The sequence below is a fragment of the Oreochromis aureus genome, linkage group 11 (genome assembly GCF_013358895.1).
Source record: "Oreochromis aureus strain Israel breed Guangdong linkage group 11, ZZ_aureus, whole genome shotgun sequence".
NCBI classification, from domain to species: domain Eukaryota; kingdom Metazoa; phylum Chordata; class Actinopteri; order Cichliformes; family Cichlidae; genus Oreochromis; species Oreochromis aureus.
This window is the reverse complement of record NC_052952.1, coordinates 4,792,222-4,812,945: the sequence shown is the minus strand read 5'-3', so window position 1 is coordinate 4,812,945 and position 20,724 is coordinate 4,792,222. Positions and strand designations below refer to the sequence as shown.

Below are 20,724 nucleotides of genomic sequence, written 5' to 3'. Positions count from 1 at the left end.
AGTAACTAAGTAATTGATTACTTTTGAAAATAAGTAATCAGTAAAGTAACGGGATTACTTTTTGGGGGAAGTAATCAGTAATTAGTAACTGATTACTTTTTTCAAGTAACTTGACCAACACTGGTCCTGACGTTATTCGATCGGCCCATTCTCCTCATTTTTCCCAGTCAGGTTGCAGTAGTAGGCATGACTGCTATCTGGAGCATGTTTATATGTGGATACTGAAAGTACAGAGTACATGACTTTGTCTCCAGTGTCTTTCTTGTGGATCCGGTTAAGCTGTTTGGTTAAGGTTCACACATTACTGCTAACTAGTGCTAATTACAGACTAACGAAATAACTGAGAGCAAGCCATATCATTTATCAGATAATTCATTAAGATTCTACAAAAGTCAACAGCACTACACCACAATTACGATGCAGCGCTTCATTTCAGTGATTTGAGTTAGTGTAGGTAAGGCCCAGCAGGTTACATGTTTTCCCACCATCAGTCAAAGCAGCAGCATGCCTAATTTTAAGCCTTCCATTAATGAATGTGTTTTTAAATAAAACCTCGAACACTGTGATCCTTTTTAGACATTTGGGGTGGCAGTAGCTCAGGCGGTAGAGCAGGTCATCTACTGATCGGAAGGTTGGTGGTTCGATTCCTGGCTTCCCTTAATCTGCATGCCAAATATCCTTGGGCAAGATACTAACCCCAAATTGCTCTCCGATGCATCCATCGGCATATGTGTGTGTGAATGTTACTTAGAAAGCACTTAGAAAAAATGTGCTTGTGTGAATGGGTGAATGCACAAGTTGTGTAAAGCGCTTTGAGTGCTCAGAAGAGTAGAAAAGCGCTATATAAGAGCCAGTCCATTTACCATTTACCATTTGGATTTGGAGCCCGCCTCCAATGGCCAATCAAGGAACTGCAGATTTTGACACTTCTGTCTTGGCCTTATTTTTCAGGTTGCCATTAAAAGAGTCATCAGCTATTTTGTTAGGTACACGTATTGAACTGTTTTTTAATTCAAACATAAAACCAGACAACCACATTGGAGCAACTGTATATATTTTCAAGACGAACTGCTGAAGTTCAAAATGAGCATCAGAATAAAGATTTACTGTGAAACTGAATGTGCCATGGTTGCAGGTACCTGCTGAGATTTTCCTGGACATCCAGGAAATGGCAATTCTCAAAAAGAATTTACAAACTGAGCTGACAGGAAAGCAACAGTAACTCAAATACGCACTTCTTACAACCATGGTATACAGAAGCACATCACATAACTCACAACATGCCAAACCAGGAAGTATATTGGTGCAAGTAGCTGACTTAGCTGTTAGCACTCCTATTAGCTAAGAACAGGAAACTGAGGGTACAATTCATATGGGCCCACCAAAACTGGAATGGAAGATTGGAAACATGTTGCCTGGTTTGATGAGTCTCGATTTCTGCGGTGACATTTAGATGCTAGAATCAGAATCTGGCATGAACAACTTGAAGAACGGATCCATTCTGTCTCTGTCAGATGACAATGAGTTCACATTACTCAAACTCAACAGTCACCAGATGCAACAGAGCACCTTTGGGATGTTGTGAATTGGGAGATTTGCTTCAAGGATGTGCAGCAACTGCATAATCCTTGTTCAATTTATGCATAATTAACACAGTTCTGATATGCAAAAGGATTCCAAAACGGCACAAGCAAGGTGTACCTAAAAAAGTGCCCAGTGAGTGTACTGCATGCACTGACTCTAATCCTTGAGATTAACATTAATCAACTCATAAGAGTGTCTAAACATACAAATAAGAAGTAAAATAATGCTGTAGCTTCTAAGAAGCTACAGTGCAAGGATGGATGAATTACACTATGAAACATTAAGTTTGGACATTAAGAGAATAATTAGTATTGTCACAGGATTCAAACATTTGTTTTTTAAAGGTTTTAAAACATTAAAAGGTGTTTAATGCTTTCATTAATACATTTTAATTAATAAAGTCCTTAAGAACCAACTTAATAAAGGGAACCCTGCAACAGTAGGCATTATCTCAGATTCATGGGCTCATAGTTAATATTAATGGACTGGGATTATGGAAAACGAAAATTCCCTTCTGGATGAGCCCTGCCATTTTCTCACAAAAATTGTTCATGAGAGTCTTTTTAAAAAGACTCTCTATTTAAGCAGCCCTCTGACTCCTTTGAGACCTGGGACTGTGCCCAGGGGCTGTACCTGAGGCCTGTTTAGTAATCCATGCACAAATGTGACTGAATTCTCTGCTGTGCTCTGTGTTCATGTCTAGCTCTGTCTCAAACAGAAAAATATTTGAACTAAAATTTCAGTTTTTCATAAAAGCCAGCAAATAGACAGCGGATCTTTCACGAGCTTGCTAATGATTTTTTTTTTTTTTTTTTTTTACAAAGCATCAGTTTCCAGTTTTCAGAAAACACTTTCATCTCCTTTGCTAGCTGAAATAATCAATCTTCCTTCTTTACGAAACTGAACATTAGAAACAGAAATAGTCAGAGCTGGTTAAAGAGTCATCAGTTTCCCTATATCTGGTAAATGTTGTGAGAGATATTTAAAAGTATTTAAATGTGCCAAATCATTAAACCGGTGTGAGAAGAAACACATCATAGAAAATATTCAAACATATAGCCACCTGCCTCATATTGTGTAGCTCCATTTTATGTTGCCAAACAGCTTTGAGCCACGAGGGTACAGGTCACAGGACCTTTGTGGTTTCTGGAAGCACTTGTTGGCAGCATATCCATTGGACAGGGAGATTGGAGGTCCATGGATCAGTATTATTCTAGCACATCTTGTGGCAGCCCAATTAGACTGCAGTCCAGGGTCAACAGCTTGATCTTTTTGTGGTCCTCTGTCCCTGAATAGACTTTCTCATAATTCTCTAAAGCAGTTTTGAGCAATAATTCTCCAGGTTTTATGAAGGGCTTTCTTTGAGCATTAGCTTCTTTTTCACTTTTGTTTTTACTCCAGCCTTGTCCACCAGCAATAGGAAAATTGGAAAACAACAATGTGTACTTAACAAAAGCAGAGAAAACTGCAGAGAAAACTGTAAAACTGTAAAAAGGACAAAATGTCTATCTGCAGTAGATAAACTGTATCTGAAAGCCACATCATTGGGAATTAGAGAAAAGAGAAAATGTCCAGGAAAGAGCTGACACAGGATCTGTTTGTCTAAGACTCATCAGAAAGGGTCTCAGTGGAATTTTGTCTGTAAGGAAGGAGAGGATTTCAAGAGAGAGGCGTGAGTGTCTATAGACATCTTTAAAACATGGTGGAGGCTCTGTGATGGTTTGGGGTTTCAGCCAGTGATGTTGGGGATCCTAAAAATCTTAGAAATAACAAGAAAGCTTGCCTAAGAGTTCACCCTATGTTGAGGAATTGAGGTAGTCATGCCAAATATTGACTTTGATGCTTGTCACAATTGTGTAAACTCTGTTTTTGCCTTATATAACGCCACATACGTTTGCAAGTGAAATGAGAGGTGGCTCAGGACTTCAACACACTACCATATTCCTGGGTAGGACTGCTGCCTGCTGGGTGGAGCGTGCTCTATCTGTAACAATTTTACAGACGGGTGGTCAGTGCGTGTCAAAGTGACATCCACATGAAAACCCAGCCAAGAAGTGCATACAACAAGATGATCGATGGTAATGACTTCACCTGCCAATATATCTAAAGTTGCTCTATTTGTTGTGGATTTGAGTGATGTAAGCACTTCAAAAGGTTAAATGTAATGTGTGAACATAAATTATACTTTTGATTTTAAATGGCTGTGTCTTATATTTGAATTGCTTAAGATAACTGTTGTGTTAATTGGTGATGGAAAAACTGAATGCCAATTGTGCTGACATAATTATTTTTTTTCCTACAGTTAAAGTACATGGATAGAATTAAAATGTCTTAATGATTCTCAATGTAGCTTTTTCATTTAGCGCTGTAGTAGTGGTTAATTGCTGTACCTGCTAAGCTCATTGTGCCCCTTTGGAAAAGGATTTAGATAATGGCATTTTGCTGAAATGAGACAGAATGCTACGGTGGACATAATGCTGAATTTAGTTTATCGCTTCACTTCACTTGAACAGTTTTATTTTGATATCGGTGCTTTCCTCAGTTCCCATTCGGTGTCTAGACGTACTAGCAATGTGTGCAAATTTATAAGTAACTAAAAGCGTGTCATTTGACATTACCGCAGGGTCCAGTTATGAGGTCATGTGTTAAGAAACAGAGGAATCACTTAGCTGCATGAAGGCTTTAACAGTTTGTTTTTGTTTTTTTCTGTCTGATTCCGTCATATTAGTGACTCTTAACAGTGAAGCTTTCTTATGTGCCCTCTAACTTGAAAGTGTGATGTCAGGTCACTGCACCAGTTTAATTTATTAGGAAAGAGAAACGTTCAAAACAAATGCCAATGAAATTTGTTGTAACTAAATTTTAGCTCACTGATGAAAGTCAGGAACTAATTTAAAAGCCATCTTTTGATGATTGTGGCTGTTTTACATCATTGTAGTTAAGTGATTTTCCTTCAAAATGTCAGCAGCCAGCTTATCATATAACACATCCAACCTAATTCAGAGCAGCCATATGACTACGTTCACCTACACTCATATGTCTCTGCTGCTGTCAGCGTGGCATTATTGTAAACTGGCTTGAAAAGGATTGCAATATTTTACACATTGCTTGTCTCTGTGTTAAATGTGTTCAATTTGTCTTGTGAAAATGTTTGTAAATTAAATAAAGTATGACGTTATTAGCAGGGATGGGTTACCTTAGCATAAAGGATGGGAGCACAGTGAAACCACTAGCTTGCCCAGTTTTACCCAAAGGCAGGAAAATCTGCAAACCAGTAGCTAGCAAAGTAACACATTATTGTGCACTGGCTGTATCTTGTGAGTTTACCAGTTTAAAACACAAGACCTGGCCAAGAATAAGTCCGCCACATAACCTGTAAATGTCATGATTACACAAATTAGGTGAGGTTTCTTCTGTTTTTTTCTACACAAGTGAGGCTGGGAAGTGCTGGTAGGCTAGCTGCTTCCTGTTCTCCAAATCAAAGCTAAGTCAAGCGTAAACCAGTCATCTGGTTGTAGTTTTATTTTTAATGTACTTCTGTTGCAGTGTAATTCACTTACTCAAAGTGGTTACTGTCTTGGTTTTATGGAACTTTCCTAGCACCATTTCTTGCTGAAGCAGGCAGGACTAAAACCACTTTTTATTGTCTGATCAGCACCAAGCATTAGAAAAGGATGTTGATGGAGGCCAAACTAGGACCACACACAGGAGTTACATTTGCAAGGAACCGAATACTATTTGTATATTGTTAAATAAACAAGGTGCTTGGGGTGAATCATGCTTGCTTGCAGCATGTGTAATTGAAGCTGGCATAATATTAAGTATGATCTCAATATTACAAAGCTTATATGAAGCATGACACAGTCTCACGTTCTTCTTCTTGTTTCTTCTTTCAGCCTGCTTGAAAAATGGCCTCCAGGTAAGAGTTGCGATGATCCAGACCCGACCCTTAGCAGAGATGAATGTGTCTGATGAATCCTCGTACCAAGAGGAGGTGCTGCTGGGTAACTCTACCTGGGGCTACTCCTACTATCATCAAAACTACACCTTGATCCCTCCACTATCAGAGAAGGCTAGCACCTCCAAACCTGCAGCATGCGAGCAGGTCCACATCGCTATCGAGGTCTGTATGGCTGCGTGTAGCACTTTGGATTAATTTATTTATCTCGTGATTTCTTCTTGGCTACCACTACCCCGACTGTCTCTTCACTGGTCTGTATTTTGATCTCCTCTCCTAAGGTCTTTCTGATCCTGGGTATCATCTCACTGCTGGAGAATATTTTAGTCATCACAGCCATAGTGAAGAACAAGAACCTACATTCCCCCATGTACTTCTTTGTCTGCAGGTAAACTCCTCAGTGGTTTAGGACATAAAGGGGAAAATAACATAGTAATGTACGAGAACCACCCAAAACCATTTTAATAACGTGAGCTTCCCAGGTGTAAAAGATTTTGTTAAACAGCAGTTTATTAAAATATGCTTCTATCCTTCAGTGCTTACTCTCTGTCTTGGTGTAATATAGCCATTCCCCACGGCAAAATGCAATATAGGTCCCAAGTGAAACCTTGTTTCGCTCTTGTATACATATTAGTGTAAATGGATACATGTAGGATTAGACTACATCCTAATGTAGCCATTATAATTGGATAACAATGCATGCCTCCCCTCAAGGCCCATATCATTTGAGTTCACATTGTTATTTTCAAGCCCTTCTCAAACGACCATAACAACGCTGCATCCACACAGGAGGCATTTTGGAGGAATGTGGTGACCAGAGACCACAGAAAGACAATAAAATGTAACAGTCATCACATTGCAGCTTCAATGCAATGTGAATAACCCCCTATGTGGATGGATTTTAGGTATCTGCCAGAAACTGAACCAAGAACCTTCTGAGTAGCCTATGTTGATGTAATTAATAGACATGAACCGTTATCAATTATGTTCAGAAATTATGCTCAGAAAGGTTCTGATTTATCTTTTGTTACACAAATGATTAAAGTGGTTCAGTCCTGCTTTGTGCAACTGAGACAGCTATCCAGGATTAGATTGTTTCCTTCCTTTCTGTTCTAAAAAGGTCATCAATGCTTTTATCGCCTATAGAATTGAATATTGTAATGCACTTTACTCTCCTCCAGAGGCTACAGCTGATGTTGCCTAGCTTTAAAACCACAGAAAGAGAAGCAACCACAACATACCAGTCCCTCCCTGTTGCCCTTCACTGGCTAACAGTAGTTGTTATTGAGAATAGTCTGGCTCCTGCCTGCTCTATGAAGGCTTGAGATCCTCTGGCAGTGCTCTGTAAAAGGTTCATGAATAAAGGTTCTGGAAAGGTCATGAAAGGTTACCGGGCCTTTGCCTACTAGGCCCCTCAGCTGTGGAACTGCCTGGCAGGAGATGCCAAGCGAGCTATCCTACTGGTCTCTTTTAAATTGAAAGCAAGGAGAACACAAGGAAGCATGCCAGCAAGCAAACAAACAAGCAAGTAAGAAAGAAAGAATAATAAAACAAGTAACCATAAAAAGCAATTTAGATGGCTTACAGGCTCAGGTAGAGCTAACTTTTGTTTTGCAGAAGTGTGACTTCAAGGTGACAGTCTAGAGTCTGCTTCTATGTGATTACACAACAGGATTTTTTGCCAGAATTCAAAGAAATAATGAGTTTCAATTTCCAAACCTTCTCATTCATGTAACAGATTAAAAAGCTCAGTTGCGCAAAAAATATTTTTCTTTTGCCTGAAGTGGAAAAGTTGGCTTATTTATAAAAGCAAAGAACAGTTGAAGATAATTGCTCATCCTGAGCTTGGCAGAAGCAGATTTCCAATATAATCCAATGTGAAATCTAATTATTCTTTCCACTTAGAAAAATGTCATGCAGTATGTGTTGCCAGAGGAAACATGTGAACTCTTGAAACTGACATAAATCTTTTATCCTGATTATAAATGGTTAAATAAAATGCCACGTAAGCAGGGAGTTACAAAAGAGGCTTTTTGATCTTATAATCTTGTGCCCTGCTTAGACTAATCATTAGGTAACAGCAGATGATTTAAACAACTTATGATTAACCTTCTTTCTTTAAATTCGTCTCCAACCAATAGAGATCTGTGGACTCAAAAATCATGACATATTTGGGGCAGCTGTCACATCAAAATCAAGTCACACTTTTAATGACCCTACTGTATAAATCAGAAAAATACTTGGATGTCTGTTTTGACATCAGCACCAATTTCTTGTGACTTTGTTTGGATCTGTCTTCTGATTTGAAAGACTTAATCCTCTTACTAAGACAAAAGCAAATGTGTTTCAGTTGGTGCCGGCAGAGACACAGCAGACATTCAACTCAGGCTTTCAATTTCTGGCGAGCTGTATAGTGCTTCTGTTCATGTGGTTCTGAATGACTCCCACGGCGTAACAGTGAGGTACAGCGAGTTACTGCAAGATAACACTATTGTTATCTTTTATTTCAAAATTATTGTAATTTCATAAATTCTCATTTGAATACATCAAACACCAAAATGGCACCAAAGTATAGAAAAACATCTTAAGCTACATGTTTTAAATATCACCTCTTCTGACCAAGAAGCTTTTCACTCATTATACAAATCATTTGTCAAGTCAGGACATGGAGTCCAAACGTGGAAAGCTGTGGAAAATCTAGAAAACTAACAACAGCCAGATTGTTGACCTTGCTCTGCGACACCTCTCAAATAATATGTCAACTAAAACTAGACTTGTCCTGGCTCTAAATTTAGTCCAGGGCAAACAATTCAGAGTTAAAATTGGGACTAATCAAGTTCTGAGTGGTGAATCTAGAGAGCTGTGAAAAAGTACTTGCCCTATTCCTGATTTTTTCCCCGCTGGGATAGGTTTTTTCTCTTGATAAGCAAAACAATAATGAAAAAACTACAGAGTGCATTTACTCGGGTTATCTTTATCTAATATTACAATTTATTTGAAGTTTTACAAACGTACAAAAATAAATCAAGGTAATCCGGGAGGGGCAAATGTTTTTCACGGCACAGTACATACTTACTGCTCCAAAGAAGGTACTGTCTTGCTTTTAATGATGACATGCCCACAGTGATGAGTAAAAGTGAGCAGAAAATATTGTGCAATTTTGTTGCTTGCACAAATCTTCACTTAAAGATGAATGATAACAAATATAGACATAGCATGTTAACATGCTTGTGAATGTACAGACATATCCATATGCAGTGCTGGGCACTCCTGTTAGGTAGAAAGCTGCATCAGCATGGCTGTCACACTGAAGAGGGAAGGCACAAAAGGTCCCTGCACAATTAAAAATGCCATTGGGTGGCTGTAGCTCAGGAGGTAAAGCGGGTCATCTACTAATCGGAACGTTGGTGGTTTGATCCCTGGCTCTAGTCTGCATGCCAGTTATCCTTGGGTAAGATACTAACCCCAAGTTGTTCTCCAATGCATCCATTGTTAGATAGATAAAAGCACTTAAGCATAAAAAAAAACATTTTTGGGTGAATCAATAACATAAATTTAAAAAATATATATGCAAAAGTTAGCATTGGCTAAATTTATTATAAAAACAGTAATAATTTCCTTTAGCCTTGTTTTTCGCTGGAACATTTAAATGGCAGAGGCATCTTCTACAGGCCAGAATACGGCATCTCATAAGCCCAAATATGGCATCAATTTGTACATACCTATGGAACACATATAAAAGGTTTTGATAACCATTAATATATTAGCATCATTACTTCAATTGTATTACTAACTGCATTAACCAGGTTAGCATGGGATGAGTTGTTTATACTTTAAAAAAAGGCTCCAGTGTGAATCAAGGGCAGTTAAGTGTGGAGGCCGTGGTCCATTTCCTACTTATTAAAACTAGCTCTTGGGACATGGAGCATCACCTCATCTCTGGTGTTGAAGGAGCCTGAGATAATGATAGTGATATATTTGAGATTGAGCCTAGATTTAGCCAGGCTCACCTCAATGCATGGCACAGGCTCTATTATTAGTCTCATGGAGAGAGGCTTCACTCTCTTCCAGTCTGGTGTTGGTGAGAGGCAGTCCTCTTGTCCTCTGTGGACAAGAGGGTTGTTTGAGTAACTGACTGTAATTTGTGCTCCTGTGTCTTTTAAAAAATGTTTAAATTTGTATTTTTTTAACAAAAGCTTGAATTGATCACAACCATTAGCTGCCCTGCTATGCACAAGTGTGCTTATGTGTCTAATGACAGCTCAGAGTACCCAGTCTTTTTGAGTCACTGGCCTGGATGCTGCAGTGTCCCACTGCCCCATCACAGGATTCAGTAATCCTTCTGGGGGTCTTTAGTGCTAACATGGGCAATGACAGTGAGACCAGAGGGGTTGTGACTGGAAGGAACAGCCAAGCCAATTATGTGTCAACCACAGTTTGTCCATAATGAACATCATCCTTTAGCATAAAGGCATGCATAAGTGCATGTGTCACCACTACACTCCAGGATGCAGGTCAGTGACCAGTTGACAATTGATTGAGCAGATAAGCCGATCCCACTCATCACTAGGTGGTGATGAGTGGGAGGGGAGGATGGTGGAGGATGGTAACGTATAGTGAGGGTGCACTAGCAGACCCCCATCCATGAGGTCTTCATTTCCCGAGTCCAGCAGAACTTTGATATCATTGCAAGGGAAGCTGAGAAATTCAATCCCAATCATTCATGTACCGCAACTCCATTTCCAAGGTGACTGTAGAGAGCTGTGGCCTGTCTGTTCTGGCATTAATCCCTGAACCAGATAGTGAAAACCAGAGGTGAAGAATAATTTGAAGGAGGCATGTGCCACCCTTAAGTAATCCCTAGTGCCACCCTAGTTTTGCATATGACAATGTTGTTTATTAAAGTAAGCGAGCACTAACATTTTGAGCCAAGGTACAATTTACATTAAATATAAATTCTAAAACTGAGTATATTACATTGTGTTATACATTAAGTTTGGACTTCAAACTATTTTCCAGTTTGTAAATTTTATTGACAGTCCACTAAAACCAAAGTTATGATAAAAAAATATATATATATATATAAGCAATGCTTTTTTCTGAATATCATCATGTTTAGTGCAGGAAGAAACAGTAAAAACAGCATTTTTAGTCGGTAGTCGTTGTTTTGTTTTGTGTGTCAGTGAGGGTACTAATGAATGTCACAGTTGTTGCCAAAAAGCCACCAAAGGCAGATTGCAGTGTAAACGCTGTCTCCAGGTGAAAAACAAGAGGAGTGATACACCTCCTGCTGCAGGGTTTAGGCCTGTGGTGTTCTCCTGTGTCTTGTGGTGGACAAACAATTTTTTGGAGTGACGCAAATATTTTTAAATGGTTGTGCAAAAGACGGAAGATGCAGTGGCTGCATTTTTAGATAAATAGTTGCATATAACTTTGTTGTTTACAAAATTTGTGCATTTCAAGTTATGAAAATATTTCACTAAACATGTTTGTGGTTTTTACAGTGAAAGAATATAACCTTTTCCTTACTTGGCTCATATGTTTTTGTGTGATTTCAGTTCAATTGTGTTAGTACAGTCAATAAAAAAATAACTGTAAATTCAGACAGATGAGATTGTGCTAAAAAGAATGATTTTGCCATCCCATTTGACTTCCATGCGACCCAAAGAAAATTTGCCTAGATCCGCCCCTGCCTCTGTTCACACTATGTACACTATGTATATACTTTGACCATCAGCCACCAGCAGTTATAACGTCACTGTTTTAACCATTTTTGCTGGGGAAAAACATCAAATTTTATATGTAAATATACATAAATAGCATAGATGTGTTGTTTATCCTTAAGAACCTCTTAAAATATTAGTATTATTTAGTAACAGTATTTGGAAACAGCATCAAGCGTCTGTCTGTCTGCCTGCAGTGCAGTTTTTTTTTTCGCCATACCATGACCACTTTTAACTGGGGGGATAAGATCCATTTTTCCACCATCTTTGCTGGCTTTGTTGCTTGTGCAAAGGCTGTGAGTGCATGTGACTGTCAAAGCATTGCCTCAACTGCACCCCCGGAGAATGTGAAAGACTGTACTCAGGCATTAAATCAATTAATTGGTTTTCCCAGTATGACTGTGAGAAGAAAGTGTTTACACAACAGGAGGGCGAATGCAGCTATTCTGTCAGCTCCTGAATACACAGAAGGAAGTGCATATAGAAACATTTATTTGAACATCTGTTTGTGTAATGAAAGACTGTATAAAGTATTTTGTTTTTTTGCAGTTTGGCAGTAGCAGACATGCTGGTGAGTGTGTCCAACGCCTGGGAGACCATCATCATTTATCTCCTAAACAACAGACAGCTGGTGGTGGAGGATCACTTTATCAGGCAGATGGACAACATGGTGGACTCCATGATCTGCATCTCTGTTGTTGCATCCATGTGCAGCCTGCTGGCCATTGCTGTGGACAGGTAATGATGGAAGGGAGTATTAGCACAAATATATCATTTTTTCCTGCTATTATTTCTTAATAGTTTCCTTTTGAAATGTTTTTAAGAGAAGTGAAGTTTTAATTGAAGGCTCTAGTCACAATTAATCCTCAGCCATCAGCCCAACACCGCCGCCCCCAGTTTCCTGATAATGTTCTTGAACATAACTGACGTGTTATAATTTATAACAACAAAAAAGGACCCTGTAATTTTATGATAAATAAAGGGAAAATTGAGGCTGTGCTTATTTGGCACTCCTTCAGTTAATTCCAATGAATGAAAAATACCGCTTCCACTAAATCTTAGTTGTCAATGCTGAACAGATCAAAGTGCTTTTGTTGTCTTACTGTGTGAATGAATGAAATTTTAAGATGTGTAAACCAGCATTGATGCAGTTGAATTTTTTGTTTTAAATTGACATTTTATTTCTTAATTTCCACCTTCTTTCTCTGATACACACAACAAATTTGGTTTATTCATCATGGGGATCACTGCTTACTCTAATGAAGGGGTCCCCAATCCCAGTCCACGAGGGCCGGTGTCCCTGCAGGTTTTAGATCTCACCCTGGGTCAACACACCTGAATCACATGATTAGTTCATTACCAGGCCTCTGGAGAACTTCAGGACATGTTGAGAAGGTAATTTATCCTTTTAAATCAGCTGTGATGGATCAAGGACACATCTAAAACCTGCAGGGGACGTGGACTGGGATTGGGGACCCCTGCTCTAATGCATCTGTGCAAATGTTAACACAGATGGAAAATTTTATTCATTCTTTTCCTTTTTTTGTATGGTTGTGAAGTAGATTTTAAATCCCTGAAATGTGCAGGTATGTTCATCGTCACCATTCGTGTCTTTTTATGGTCTTTTCACATTGAAAAAAAAAGATCTTTTAATTTCATCTGAGCTTGAGCTCAACTTGGAGCCAGAATATTTAACAGCAAAGCTGTATTATTAAGAGTTGAATATTTCATAGGCACCAATGCCACACTGGTAATTTTTTGATCTCTTGTGCTTTCATTTCGGCCTTTCTATTTCAAAAAGGTCTGTCTCAAATCTCCTAATTCGGTGGGTTAACCTACCATGCAACTCTTTGGACTGTGGGTGGAAGCCAGAGAACCCACACAGGTTTACGGAGCACCAGTGCGCTGCTCTAAAATTTTCTCTGACACAGTAATTTTATAACTTCGTAGTTTTAGAACTGAACAAATGACAATAATTGGAAGAATTGCAATAAGGCCTTCAAACCATTCAGTGCCTGTGCTATATTAGGTCTTCCTGATTGCACACAACCATTCACAGCTACATTCAGCATGTAATCACTATTTTTAAAGTGTGCCTTTGTTACCATTGATTACCATCTAATCAATTGTTTGCTTAATAATGAACATAGAGTAACTGGAAAATTGTTCTTTTTTCAATGTTTGTCAGACATGTTGATATTTGATCCATATACATTTAACTAGAGTTGGATGTCTCGAGACCGAGACCGGTCTCAAGACATCCTTGGTCTTGTCTTGGTCTCGACGGACTTTGGTCTTGGTCTTGTCTTGGTCTCGGATCCTTCGGTCTTGTCTTGGTCTCGCTGTCTCGATCTTGCTGTCTCAGATCAACATAGTGGTCGGGAGATTTGGAGGCGACAGTATCCAACGTAACGTTCGATAATGTGTCATGCGCAAAAGCATCAGAGCCGTGCTTAGAGAGTGCTTTGTAGTGAATCAGAAGAGTTGACTCTCATTGAGCGAGAGCCGGCTCCTCACTTAATTTCCTTTCGCTGCTCAGCTCTCACACAGTGGCTCAGCTATGCTCCAATCCCTCCATTTTCTGGCCAATCACATGCGAGGATATAGGATAATATCATTATGTGAAAAACAGAGAGGGTGAGAGACGCGACAGTCAAGTGGAGCGTGCGTCTGTCCTCTCAATAAGTGAGTAAGACAGTAGACAGCGGTGAGGGGGGCTGTGCGAGTGCATCGCAAAAACACATAAATATGCCTGACACCCGTAAACGAAGCAGCATCTGGCTGCAGTTTAAAGACTTTTTTGCCTCGGTCTCGGTCTCGTCTTGACTTTGTCTTGGTCTTGACTCGGTCTGTCTTGGTCTTGGTCTTGGTCTTGGTCTTGTCTTGGTCTTGGTTTAGGCGGTCTTGACTACAAGTCTACATTTAACTAAGTTAAATCTTACTCTTTCTAACATATAGGTATTCCTTTTGTTCCCTGTTCCATGCATGCTATTCCTTCGTATACTGGAGCACGTATAAAACTGCAAACATTGCACAGATCATCATACTGGATGATACTGTACCATGCCCAGAGGCTGTTTGAAAGAGGTGGACTCGGGTCCATATTAGTCTGTATATGAATCAGGTATAAATACATGGTGTACAAGAATCAGGAAACTTGACAATATAATATTTATTTGGTTTCTCAGTGACATTTAATATTTACTAGATTGTCTCAAAGACATATAAATTACATTCATACAAGAGGTTACAACAGAGCCACTGAAAAATAAAATTGTACCTTCTATGTATAAATGTACGTTATGTGTGATCAACAACTCAAGGTTGCCTAACGTTATCCTCATTGAATATTGAATGGCTCAAGAATAAATGTCTCACTGGAGTTCACGTGTCCTGTAGTCTGGTTCCCTCTCTGTGAGTTATTGTATTCAGTGCGCACACAGTCCCCGTTGTGTTTAAATGTCAAGTTTTTTTTGACTTGAAATGATTTTGTAATTCATTAGTGAGCAATAAATGTTGATATAAAATTAGAGGTTACTGAGGTGGATACTATGTTATTATCCACAGGTACGTCACCATCTTCTATGCACTGAGGTACCACAACATCATGACGGTGAGGAGAGCTGGCTGTATCATCGGGGGAATCTGGACCTTCTGCACTGGCTGCGGAATTGTCTTCATTATCTACTCAGACTCCACTCCTGTGATCATCTGCCTGATCTCTATGTTTTTTGCCATGCTGCTTATCATGGCCTCCCTCTATAGTCACATGTTCATGCTCGCTCGCTCGCACGTGAAGCGCATTGCTGCCCTGCCCGGCTACAACTCCATCCATCAGCGCACCAGCATGAAGGGGGCTATCACACTGACCATCCTTCTGGGGATTTTCATCGTCTGCTGGGCTCCCTTCTTTCTCCACCTCATCCTGATGATCTCTTGCCCACGGAATCTCTACTGCGTGTGCTTCATGTCCCACTTCAACATGTACCTCATCCTCATCATGTGCAACTCAGTGATTGACCCGCTGATCTATGCCTTCAGGAGTCAGGAGATGAGGAAGACGTTTAAGGAGATCATCTGCTGTTACAGTCTGAGAAACGTCTGCACGAACATCTGCGCTCTGACTGGTAAGTACTGAGAAATAGAAAAGACCAGTGAAAGGATGGGTAAAATGAGCTGACTGAATATAACGCTGGAATAGAAATACTACTACCTGAGGACTGGTTCACTGCACTTTTCCGCCAGTACAGTGTACCATCAAACAAGCAACTATTGAAAAGTATAAGCTGGAAAGGAGACTGGAACATTGAGTAATGCGTCCACCATGTACACAAAAAGGCGAGTTTACTAGATGCATTATTTTAAGGCTTAGTTAGGATCATCTAAGGTCCAAGTCCATGATTCATAGTAACGTGCGTCACACAAAACTGTTTGTGGCCTGCTTTTCATTCTCCCTGACATTTCTTTTATCTTTTTTTCTTTGGCCTTCTTTTTTAATAGGCAAGATTATTATTCTCCTTTCCCAGAATATGGCTGATGCAGTAGCCAAATGGATAGACAGGATATTTTTCTTTCAGTGCTGCAAGAGTGCTCATATACTGGCTTTAAATTACAGAATTGCTGCCAAATGTACCTGAATGTACCCTTTGTTAATTTAGACGGCTGGATGTACTTCCTTGAACATTAACCTCACATGCATAAATGAACAAAGGCAATGAAGACAGCAAAAGTTGGGGAAGGTGTGGTAAGAATTATCCACATCCATATGTTAAGTGGGTTTTTTTTGCTTTTCTTTCAAGCTGTGACTACAAATTAAAACAGCAATTTTACACATCAAAGTCTGTTTCCCAGTTATGGAGAGTACTGCTTCAGTTACACAAGTAAGTAAGTAGTATCTAGTTTTTTTTAAGACCTTTAAGCTTTAAATTGTGAAAATGTAACAGTCAACCTAGAACAGTATGTTCATATCAGCGCAGTGCATTATGTTTTAATTCACTGTCATTTATGAATTGAATATTTTCCAATATTGAATGCAGAGTCACACATAAATCAAGCGAAATTCAACATTTGTATTTATTCAGATTTTGAATATAATAATCAAAAATCTTTCCACATCTTTCACAGAGCCCTCTACCAAATCTGTTTGAGATGCTAAATAATTATTTTGAATTTCAGGAGGGTCAGAGAAAAAGAGTAGCAGATCCTCTGCATAGAAGATTCTTTGTCTGAATTTTCATTCACTGGGTGTTCCATCAGGGCCAGCAATGGTTGTCCAGTTAAATCTAAAAACAGACATCAATTAAAACATTACCAAAGTGAAAGTGATCTCTCAGACATCATTCATGTGATAAAGGATTTCATGTTGGCTGAACTAACCCTGTAAAATGTTGCAGTTGCCTATACTCTGTTGAAGGTAGTTGGTTTATTAGGTACTGGAATCTACAGTTTCACTTATTTTCTTTGGCGTGTACATGTCCTGTTAACAAAGACTGGACATTGGCAAACTTAGAGCAAAAACAAAGACAATTTTAAGATGGTAAAAATGGCAGTTCCTCTTGGTGCCACCTGGATAGACTGGATAGTTTCACCCCTTGCAAGAAATCTATGTTGAGCATTTAATGGAGATTAATGATCACTACAAAGTTCCTATGATGCACGGAGTGCTTCTTGTGCACCACTACTGTATTTAATCATTAACCATTATTAAACTCTGGCTCTCTCTCCTATAGTTTTGCTTTTGTCCTGTCTCGCTCTGCTCTCTTCTCATTCTGCTAACCCCCAATCAATCATGGTAGATGAGCCTGGTTCTGCTGAAGGTTTTCTTCCATCGACATTAATTGCTTGCTCATTGAGGGCCGTGTGATCGTTGGCGTGTCTTTCAAACATTGTAGGCTCTTTATCTTACAATATTAAGTGCTTTGAAATGCCCTTTGTTATGAATTGGTGCTATATAAATAAAATTGAATTGACTGTAATGCCAGAGTATAGTAAAGTATAGTAAGATGCACAAGGCTGTCAGCATATGTAAAAACATAAAAGACAGGCAAAAATAATTCAGGTGTATTAAACAGAGGAAAGTGGAGGTTTGCAGCAAATTGGTCAAACATAGAGAAGGTTATGAAATGAAGCGGAAAACTGGCAGCTTATTTTATATTTCAAGAAAGTCAAATCCTGTCATTTCCCAACAGTTTCAGCATCATCTATAAATGTAAGATCTCTTATCTTTAAAATCAGACCCTCTTATGGTCTTATGAACTTTTTATGGATCTGCACAGCCTGGATGGCTGCCTTGGGTGATCTAGGGCTTTTTCCATCAACATCACATGGTTTTAAGGATTATAGGCTTGAAATGATGCAGCCCTATATTCATATTGAAAACAGTCGAGCAAGAAGAAAACAAGCCTTAACGTGAACATATTGAATACATTGCACTGTAGGTAAGTAATGACAAGGTCAAACAAATACGTCATAGATCACATAGATTACTCTTTACCACAGAAAGTAAATTTTATTTTTCAAAGCTTAACAGTTCTTTTTTACTTTGTGACTTTATGAACAAAAACAAAATGTTTTTTTCACTAGATCCTGTAGGACCATACAGCCATCAAAGTAGCCCTATGTATTGATTTAACAGAAACGACTGACTTCAGCATGGTAGACTACCATCCAGTTTATTGGCTTTCTCACTAGCATGACTGTAATCTTTCTTTTACTCCTGGATTTTTCTGCTCAATGAACCTGTTGCTGGAGAGGATAATGGTCAAATGAGCCAGCTACCATTATATGCAACGGCTTTAATGCCAAATAGTGTCATTTTGTCGATTAGAAATTTTGTCTTGAGAAATCTTTAGTCTGCCTCTGACGCCAAGCTGGAAAAACTGAAGGAAGAAAGGGAAGCATTTGCTTTTAAGATTCAAGAGATAACTTAGGCCCTTAACTACAAAGCAGGATGTGGTTTGAGAGGAAAACTTTCTAACTTTTTTTTCCTGGTGACTGCAAAGCAGTTTAATTTATCTATAGCCTTTTGTGTCATGGCAAAATCTTCAAAAGAAACCGATTAAAGCAGTAAATCCTTGCAATTGTTGACTTTGTTCTTTACTTGCTCACAAATCATTTACTACTAAGAACACAAGTAATTTACTCTATTAATGTATTAATTATTTGTTCCTTTTAGCCTGTATTGTGTTTTTAATTTCTTCACTCTTAAGAAAACAGGTTGTAATAGAGGACAAACAGGCAGCTCTAGAATGATCTATATTTGCATTTGGGCATCTGGAATCAGCACCGCTCCTTTTATATGGAATTTTTACGTCCAGAATTGGGGGATTCTGGGTTGACTTACTGAGCTGATGACCACTGCCATAGCCATGTAACATGACTGCTGATGGGAGGCTTTGTGAAACCAGATAACAAGAAGATATCCTGAGTATGCCTAACTCATTTCATAGTAAAGACCCTGATCAGTGGTAGTACAGGTCTAACATTTGGGTTGACTTAAAAAGTGCCACCGAATGAATGTAAAGCAGTGCCATTAGAAAACAACTGTTTTCATATTTTGAATATATAAAAGCTACATAAGTCGACTTATAAAGACATATTTTAAAAAAAGGGGCACCTTCCATCTAGTGATGCAGAAGGCACATACGGCTCAGCAGAAGCACCATGTGCAGCTGTAAAAGTGATTTCATAATACTAGTGTGCAATGATGGCAATGTGATGGAGGTAAAATGTTGCCTAACACACCATGAAAGCCCCGAAAAGGCCAGTGCATTGCTTTAATGCAAGAATACTGACAGATTTGAGAGGTTATCTACCTCCTAAACTCAGGTGGTTACAGAGTGGTGACTATCTGACCAATCTTTATGATTCTTATAGGTTTTAGCACATCTTCAGGTTTGTTATAATAGTTTGTCATTTTAGAAGGAAAACATATTTTGGACTAATGCCGCTCAGATTGCATGCACATGTTCTAAAGGAGGTATATGAGCACTCTTCGACAAACAAGAATTGCATATTGAGCTGATTCTTTTTCTTTTCATACACCTAATGGACTCAGTGTTCCTTTGGTGGATTATGTGTTTACACCCAATGCAACCAGACCCACCAGTTGCACATTATTTGTAAATGGCCTCACTGCAAACACCTTGCTTGTTATCTGTACACGGGAGAAGTTGTCTGCCCTGCTAAGCTGAACTTTTGAATGACATCACTTGTCATCAGCCAGTTTTCTGCCTGCTGCTGTACGCCCTGTGCTGCATTAGTGCTACACTTAACAAGCAAACTTCTCAAATCCGCCACTGCCTGGTAGCACAGCAGTTTCTGCTATGATCTGAATGTAAAGTCACTGCTCTATTGTGTCACTGTGACCCCCAGTGATCATTTCATAATGTCACCCTACTGGGTATGTATAAAGCTATGTAAAGCTGCTGTAAGGCTGCACTTGAAATGTAAAAATGAATGTACAAATAGCTTCACTATACCTTCTGTAAGCGTGTGTTGGTGGTGTCTACCTCCAAACTGAGAAGCTTGACAGATTTTTACCGGAAATGCAGCCATCTGCTGAAACTGCTCTTTCATACAGAATGCTGCTGTGTGGTAGATACTAAAAGAAATGAGTTATTTGCTGTTACGTATTAGTATTTATTGCAAAAACAGAAAGTCGTTTATATTGTTGATGTTTTCAGGCTGATGCATTTTGGTTTGCGGATTGAAAGTAATATAAGAGTTGTTTTAAGAGAAAACAACAGCACTAAAAGGATGTTTTTCTTTGTTCAGTCTTGTAATTGCCTTACTGTTATTTCCTTTAATGTTTATTGCAAGTACTTTGAAAATGTAAGATCAAAAAGAGCATATGAATATGTGAAAAAATGTATAACACAATGAAAAGTGCACTGTAAAATCTAACTTGTTGTTTCAACTTAAAAATATCAGGTACAGGGCTGCCTTAAAATTTTAAGTTAAGTCAAGAAATAGAGTTTGTTCTTATAACACAACCAATTGTTATCTTAATGAAAAATCACATGTTGTCTAAACTTTTGTCTTAGTTTAGTTGACTGAGATTTGTTAGTCAGTTCAACTCCTTTAATTGTCATCTTTACTTGGGAAAACCTTTTCAGCTAAATTAAAATAATCTATTGTTTAAACTCTTGTCCTAGTTCAGTTGACTTGGGTTTTTTAGTTAATTCAAATACTTTAGTAGTTCTTTTAACTTAGGAATCTATTTTAGCTTAACTAACATAATCTGTTAGCTAAGTTGATTTAAGTTTATTAATTAACTGAGCTCCTTAAGGTGGCTGAGTGAACTTGTAAATCAGTTTCATTTTAATTATCAGAGTTGATTGACTGGATGTAAAGAAAAATGTGTATTAAACATCTTAAGTTTTTTTTTTTTTTTTTTTTTTTTAGCTTTCTAACATCCATTTCAGCAAAACTACCTGTTAGGTTTATCTTAGATCTCAG

General features: G+C 38.6%; 1 protein-coding gene across 1 annotated transcript in view; it reads left to right on the top strand.

Annotated features, from left to right (window-relative positions):
* Window positions 1-20,724, top strand: part of LOC116312152 (melanocortin receptor 5-like) — a 39,882-nt gene that overhangs the window by 9,096 nt on the left and 10,062 nt on the right. The window contains exons 2-5 of the mRNA XM_039620122.1: window positions 5,481-5,707; window positions 5,824-5,930; window positions 11,815-12,003; window positions 14,833-15,392. Of these exons, the coding sequence (XP_039476056.1) occupies window positions 5,516-5,707; window positions 5,824-5,930; window positions 11,815-12,003; window positions 14,833-15,392 (1,048 nt within the window). The 5' untranslated portion in view covers window positions 5,481-5,515. The remainder of the gene's footprint in view (window positions 1-5,480; window positions 5,708-5,823; window positions 5,931-11,814; window positions 12,004-14,832; window positions 15,393-20,724) is intronic.